This window comes from Silene latifolia, chromosome 10 (genome assembly GCF_048544455.1).
Source record: "Silene latifolia isolate original U9 population chromosome 10, ASM4854445v1, whole genome shotgun sequence".
In the NCBI taxonomy this organism is placed as follows: Eukaryota; Viridiplantae; Streptophyta; class Magnoliopsida; order Caryophyllales; family Caryophyllaceae; genus Silene; species Silene latifolia.
Window position 1 is genome coordinate 104,687,199 of NC_133535.1, and position 8,125 is coordinate 104,695,323.

Below are 8,125 nucleotides of genomic sequence, written 5' to 3' on the forward strand. Positions count from 1 at the left end.
GGGAGGTGCAGAAATGAGGAATCTACACCTACACAGTTTATGGGTCCCTTTCTATCTTATAATATTTGTACCACAAATGCTTATAAGTCTTATGTTTAATTATCTTACATAATTAAATATTAATTTGATCATACAACAATTATATGACAAATTAATAAACATATATTCACTCAACTTATTGAGTAATATTTTACCATTATATCGATATATAATGGGTCCCATAATAGCTAGTTAGTTAAATTTACAGCATCTTGTAAATGTAAATAACTAATTACCTCTACCTCAAAATATTTATAAAACCTCAAGATAATTTAGTGAATTAATATATTAATCCACTAAATCGAATCTTATTTAATCACATTACAATAAGATACAAAATCCAACTCTTATAAATAAGGGATTAATTAATCCGTATCGAATACAATTAATTAATTATTTGTTTGGGTCTCATCCTATAGGTGTGACCTTAAGGGATCAACTGATCACCACTGTCAAACGACAGTAATGTCAAACTCTAGTTAGCCAATCATTACTGATTAATGTTGATCAGTTGATTATATAATTTATCATCCCTTCCGTATTCTTATTATGAGATTTAATTATGATTTTAAATCATGTGATCGCACTATTGTTGAGGACACATACTCCAACACAAACACCAGAAATACAAGCTCCAGATTTTTATCTGTCCAATAAACCTCTTAATACCAAGCTTCACATTCCAAAATGCCGAAGCCTTTTTCACCTTAACCCAGATACGGAGTCTTCAAAAAATATTTCTCCCCGGAACGGGACATGCTCATTTCATTCTTAGAGTCCACTTTTTAGTGTGCTCACATAACAATAAACATTTTCACAAACTATGCCTCTTCGATTCATGATCAAGAGGGAATTCTCTACAATCAACTTTCGAGTCACCCGACAGAATTTACCGTCGTGACCCTCAACTCCAGATTTTTATCTGTCAAACAAACCTATTATGACCAAACTCCACATTCCATAATGTCGAAGCCATTTTCACCCTGACCCAGATACGGAGTCCTCGAGTGCTTTGCTATATAGAACGGGAGATACCTAGTCTACCCTTAGGGTCCACTTTTAAGTGTGCTCACATGATAAGGAATATTTTCACAAATTAGACCTCTTTGATTCATGATCAAGGAAGAATACTCTCAAATCAATTTTCGAGTCACCGAACGGGTTTTACCGTCATGACCCTCACACTTTAAGGTCCTAACAGCTAGCTTAGGCACACACTCAGAACTACGATCTAGTTTGATTTCACATCACGTGAATACGTAGGCAGTCCTTCAAGGACGCAACCATACACCTTAAAAGCAATTATCAACACACACTCAGAACTACGATCTGGTTTGAATTCGCACACACGCGAATACGTAGGCAGTCCAAATATAAGGACACAACTACACCCCCATACACATTCAATTTTCACACCTTCAATTTGCAACCCATTGCACACACACGCAGAACTACGATCTGGTTTGATTTCGCACACACGCGAATACATAGGAAGTCATATTACGAGGGCACAACCACACCCTCACATACATTCAATTTTTACACCTTCAATTTGCGATCCATTTCGCACCCAGCAGAACTACGATCTGGTTTGATTTCGCAAACACGCGAATATGTAGGCAATCCCCCAACAAGGACAGAACCGCATACCCCTTTCAATCTCAACCATCAGCATCATTCCTCAAAAGCAGCCAACCCAGCTACAAATATTAATCTTATACCTCTTCACTGGGGGCTTCTTCCTTAAGACGTCGCCCATTCCTCCTTTTGCCAAATTCCCATATTCTCACTCGGGGAGCTTCGCTTTCGAGACGCGACCCGTCCTTTATCCTCAAACATCTCTTGAGTCTCAACTAGGGTCCAAAATAAACCACCTTTAGTCTAGTGCTCGGTTTGGATGATGACAAGGTCTTGGTTCTGCTCTCCGAATCATCAAAACTCTAGAATGGATCTCAAACGGGCAAATGGTGTCAAGGATATCTGGAGAAGATAATCAATTTGTGTTCCCCAGCCGAGCGGACCTTCTACCTCAGGGATCTGATGCGCGTTGTGACCCTTTCTTGGCTAAGGGGTTGCACACACATAAGCAGAGTTTGTAAAAGTCACCCCCGTGTCATGTCAATACCAAGTTTGTATCACGTTCACGGCCGTCTGTTTGTCAGTCTGTCAGTATGCGTCCGTGTGAGTCAACGTCGCAACGGTCACATGTCTCCAATCTATCAAATCAAGGATCTACGAGCAACAAGTCTCATTACTAAGCTTCACAACTTTCGAAACTTCTGTCTCCCCTCACGTGAGATATTAAATGCTAGTTGCTTATATGGTAATTGCTCACATGCTTATGTTCTTACGTGCTTATATGCTCGCATGCCTATGTGGTTGTCTATACGACCGCGGATTTGTGTGGTCACTAACCATGAGGATAATCTTGAGAAGAAAAACGCACTCCAACTGAATACTCGGTTCTTCCCAACAAACGCTGACCCGTCAAGTCCAAGTGCTTTAACCGAATCGATTACATGGCATACGCTACCTCCCAACGAGCGGCAACTCATATCCCCGACGAGTCCTGAGAAGTTTCTAACTCCCCAGCGAGTGCCTATTTTCAAATGGAAGTCACACGGGTCTTTCAAATATCTTCACAACATCGTTCATGATCCCGATGCAGCGCTCTCACTAATTAGTTTTCCATAGAGCCTTGCTCAGATGATTTATCCCCACGGAGTTCATTTAAGGACCCCAACAAGTTGGAGTTCGTTGCTCCCTAGTTGAACCTATCAACGTCAACCTGGTTGGAAGTCATTACCAGACAATATCTTGAAATAATCCCGATGATTCAGGCTATTTCCCATAGTCGGTCATTCGACATTCAACATGGCTGGCGAGCCTCACAACGCACATTCGACATAGCTGGAGAGCCTCACAACGCACATTCAACATGGCTGGCGATCCTCAAAATGCATCACATTCAACATGGCTGGCGAGCTTCACAACGCACATTCAACATGGCTGGCGAGCCTCAAAATGCACATTCAACATGGCTGGCAAGCCTCACAACGCACCTTTAACATGGTTGGCGAGCCTCAAAACGCACCTTCAACATGGCTGGCGAGCCTCAAAATGCATCTTCAACATGGCTGGCGAGCCTCAAAATGCACCTTCAACATGGCTGGCGAGAGTTTGCGCGCAAATGATTCAAGGACGTATCCCGAAGATGCCTCTGGTATGACTCTTTCCTATGGCTGGCGAGCCTTTATACGTAGTCTAATGGACTTTAGAAGACCCGAATCGGAAGTCGAAAGACTCTAAACTATTCCTAATGGCTGGTCCGTGACTCGAATCCTCGAGTCGCCTCGACGTCGCCCTTCCCGACGGTAGGTCCTTGGCTCAAACCCTTTTGAGTCGCCTCGACGTCGCAATGGTCTTCAGGTTGTAATCTTCGATTGACCTGGGGGCTATACTTTGACATTCGCCCCATCCAAGCCTCAGCCAAAGTAGGGGCTTTGTAGATACCCAGTATCTGCACATTCCAAAAACAACCGATGATGATCGGACTATAACATGTTTTTGATATGCGTGCGTGGATCGGCTATACATGAGACGGTTTAATGCATTACTCGAATATTAAAAATTATTTCAAAAATGGTTTTCTAACTTTATTTGCATTAAAATAACACTATTTAGAGTTAAAACCGTCTTCGGACCCAAAACTGACTCAGAAACCCGCAACTCGAGTCAACCTGAGTCAACCCGAGTCAAACTGAGTCTCGAATGTCCAAAATATTGCCACGAATGTCGTTATCATGCCATTTGAATTAAAATGACACTAATTAGAGTCAAAACCGACACCGGGTCAAAAACCGTCTCAAAATTCAAATCCCGACTCAACACGGGTCAAACCCGAGTCACGAACACAAAATACCTATCCCAAATAACACCCAAGATCAAGCTTATACGGCTAAGAAATCACCTAAGACAACAAATCACAACCAACAAAAATTGGTTAGAACAAATGGAAAATTCAAATTTCCGAAAAGGACAGGGCACCCCATTGCGTAACAGGGTGGCTCGCGCCTCTTTAGGCATCCTCCTTAGCCTCCAAGCAAACTCAACCGACCTACTATCCCACATTTCCCTATAAATTCCAACCTTCACACACCACAATACTCACGCGAGCGTCCGTGCCCTCACATCTCCCTTAAACTTCTATACTCGACTTCTTAAGTCACAAAATCGACACGTGTTTCGACCTAGCGATCGAAAACACAAGCCCTACACATTTTGTTCAGTACCGTCGCCGTGCATTCGACCGACTCATTCGACCAACTCAACATTAATTAACATGTTTTTCAACCACATGTTTTCAACTCATTTTCAAAACAAAATCCTTTTCTAAGGCACTCTTTTGAAACTTCTTTGATCGCGAGTAGTCACAACGAGAAAACCGTCTCTAAAGTCGTCTACCTCACAAACATCAATACACGTAAGTTTGAGGGTGTAAACAACTCACTTATTTCATATCTTTGCTGTTTTTATGAGTTTATAAGCATGAACAATGCATAACACGATCCAAAAATAGGAGAAATGAGCCAAAACCAGATTTTGGCCAGAGACAGAGGCTACTTGCGTAGCAGGGGAGCTCGCGCCTCAATGTCCTCTCAGACCTTAATCCAGCCGTGTTTGTGTTCATCTTTCCGCAACATTTTCCTTTTATTTTCTTTTACGGCTTTTACCGGTTTAATTCATTTTTATGACAAATATTTTAACCATCTCGAAAATCATCGTTGGTTAAATTATACCATGACGGTTTATACCGTGACTCGATGATATTATTGGTTAATTACATTTTAAAGGGTATTTTAACCCTCTTTTCTTCCATTTACCATTTTTCTCATTTATTTACATTTGCAAACACATTAGTCATAATTCATAATCATCCTTGGTTCTTTATACCATGTCGGTTCAATCCGAGTACGATGACAAACTTGACTAATTATAAAGAAATGAACTTAAAATATTAGTTCATATCAAACATTTTACATTTTTATTTGTAAACCTTACTTTTCAAACTTGCAAATCCGACAATGAATATTACTAAGATAATAATAATTATTCCGAGTCGTGTAAATCATTTAATCACAAATACGGTTTTAAACAACCTTTTTAACAACCAGGAGATGCCCCTTGGGTCGTCGTCTGACTCGCGCCCCAAGGAACCTCCTGTTTTCTACTTTCCAAACTTGGACAGGAAATGTTGCCTCGCCGTATGGCTCGCGCCCCAATAGGGCTGTCTGGCACTGTTCTGTCTCATTTTACTATTTGTCTAGGATGATCCCCGTTACGGTTAATCCGAAAACATGACGGATCAGATCGACAAGTTTACGTTTATACACTTTGTCATTTGACACCTTTTTTCAAACAAATGGATCGTGTTAAGCATCATAATCCGAACTTGGTAAATGGATGTTTAATTTCCGTTTATACATGCAAATAAATCTAAATCCAACTCGACACAAATTTCTTGGTACATGGATAAACAAACCGACTTAGGAAATTCTCAGATGTTAGGTTAAGCTTTTGGATGCGCATTCATGCATTTAAACCGTTTTATCAATTTGTGCACTTAAACAACCACGATTGATCAGTAGAGGTCGCTAACGCGGGTGGGATTGGGTGTTCGATTAAAGAGCTTCCCAATACGTGCCCTCACCCCTTACTCAGAACCTTTGGATTTTGGATGGCCTTATCGAGGGCGTACGAGGGTCATTTTAGATATAGGATGCTAAAAGGGGACGACTCATTATCTTTAGTACCTATGTCAAACACCGCTTTTTGCCTTGATTGACCTAGGTATAAAGTAGATTCGAACGGGTTCCAAGCATCCCATAATTGCTTGGTGGCGACTCCGAACATCTCTAACATCGTTTCGTGATCTTTGCCGAGACGAAACCGACCGATCTAAAATGATCCGGTCGAAAGCATCTTTTTACGCCGCCGAGCGTGGCTTTCAAGAGTCTGATGTACATCCACCGTGGCGTGCATGTGGCCCATGTCCTCAAAATCATGCTGGGGGCAGAAGTCTGTCTAACAAAGCTCCGAGACAGGGTTACTTTTCGCCTACAATGAGGGCAGACGCCATAGATTATGTCAAACGATGCGACTCATGTCAAGAGGCAGCTCCAGCCATTCACCAACAAGGAGAACCATTGTATCCCATTATCTCACCATGGCCATTTACGATGTGGGTGATGGACATAGTGGGAAAATTACCCAGAGCACCAGGAAACAGAGTGTACATGCTTGTCATGATGGATTATTTCTTGAAATGGATTAAAGCGGAAGCAATGACTGAGGTAAAGGAGACCCAACTGATCTCTTTTATAAATCGTAACATCATCTGCAGATTTGGGATACCATTCGAAATCATATGTGGTAATGGATCTCAATTCAAATACGATAACACTGAAGGATTTTGCTCACGATAGAACATAACGCTAAGAAAGTCTTCCTTCCAGTACCCACAAACAAATGGACAAGTAGAATCCAGCAATAAGATCATAGTAGAGAACCTCTGGAAAAGATTGGAGGAACTTGGAGGCAAATGGGCAGACGAATTGCCATTAGTCCATTGGTCAGATAGAACAACGCCGAAAACAGCAATATGGCAAACACCATTCAGTCTGGTGTTCGGAGCAGAAGCCGTAATTCCATCAGAAGTTCTGGTACCAACACACAGATATGGGTGCCAGACAGCAAAGCAGAATCAGATCGAAATAGCAAGGAGTCTGGCCAGAGTTGACGAACTAAGAGAAAGTGCTTACATACGCATGACATCATACAAGTAATCCGTAGCAAGAACGTATAACAAAAACTTCAACATAAGGACCCTCACAGTAGGGGACCTGGTGCTCAGAAGGGTGTTTGAAAACACCGAGAACCATAAGGTAGGAAAATTTGCTTACAAATGGGAAGGACTGTATCAGGTCGAAAGCATTGTTGGGAATTGGGCATACAGGTTGATGACCATGCAAGGTCAAATCCTGCACAAACCCTGGAACATTCGTCATCTAAAACAGTACTTTGTCTCACAAGGTGCTGAAACTTAGTGTACAAAGGACCTTTCAAGAGTCCGTGAAGCAAAAGGGTTTTTTATTCTTTTTTCAAAAAAAAAAGGGTGGGGGTTATATATATTACACTTATTAAGTTATGGTTAGTTTTTTCTTTTTTCCGTTTTTCCTTTAATTAGTTTTGAACAAATTGAGTCATTTTGAAAGCCAAGTAGTTCAAGCTGTGGCTTCCTGGATCCAGTCGTTGGCCTGGAACACCATGAGACAGCATCAGGTAATTTGTACTACTTGGAGTTTTTGTGCTTCTTGGAAGAAACGATTTGAGTACTAACGTCAGTTATTTGTCAGGCAGAATAGAATCTTGAGGGTCCAATCCCTGCCATGTAGGGTAACCAGACGTGACAAAGTCAACCACATGCAGGACGGACGAACTGGAAATGGCAGGACATGGCGATACTAAGACCATCTGCATCTCAGCGTTAATCCCGGATAAAACGTAGCTACGACAAGGGCATTGAGATCCCGGGGCCATATACATATGTGCATGAAGACAATACAAACGCTGGAACCACAAGGGATGCAACAGCCCTTGTTAACCAAAAAAGGACAATGAGAAGTACGCTTTAACTAGCTCTCCTATTGATAAAATATTTTACGCCGTGGGTAAAATATCTTATCAAAAACCTACATCATAACCAGGACTGTGTACCTGGTACCAGGGCAGTCTCCTAAAAAGTATAAGAATGGGTACTAAACCCTAGACAAAGAGGACACACCACAAAGCAATGCAAAGTATGGAAAAAGAGGCATGCGAGCCAGGCCTAGAACATTTCAAAATAAAGGCACATGCTGCCCAGAGCAGATGCCAAGAGTTTTAGCCTGTACACCGGCAGACGCAAGGAAAACCAACAACGAAAGTAAAAGTCAAAGTATAATTACAAACTTGCACCACACAGGAAAAGTCCCCAGAAACATGATTAAAATTTTTAAGACAGATCAATCCTCTCAATAACAACATC

General features: G+C 41.5%; 1 protein-coding gene across 1 annotated transcript; it reads left to right on the forward strand.

Annotated features, from left to right (window-relative positions):
- The first annotated feature begins 6,161 nt into the window (after positions 1 to 6,161).
- LOC141608010 (uncharacterized) lies at positions 6,162 to 6,884 on the forward strand. The gene is made up of 2 exons (XM_074427361.1): positions 6,162 to 6,392; positions 6,525 to 6,884. Exons 1-2 carry the CDS (start codon positions 6,162 to 6,164, stop codon positions 6,882 to 6,884), a joined length of 591 nt encoding a protein of 196 aa, XP_074283462.1.
- The last annotated feature ends 1,241 nt before the right edge of the window (positions 6,885 to 8,125 follow it).

Excerpts from the sequence above, each read along its gene's own strand:
- LOC141608010 (XM_074427361.1), top strand. The coding sequence starts at position 6,162 with ATGAGGGCAGACGCCATAGATTATGTCAAACGATGCGACTCATGTCAA. Across the intron at positions 6,393-6,524 it reads AAGCGGAAGCAATGACTGAG|AACATAACGCTAAGAAAGTC; the intron begins GTAAAGGAGACC and ends TGCTCACGATAG.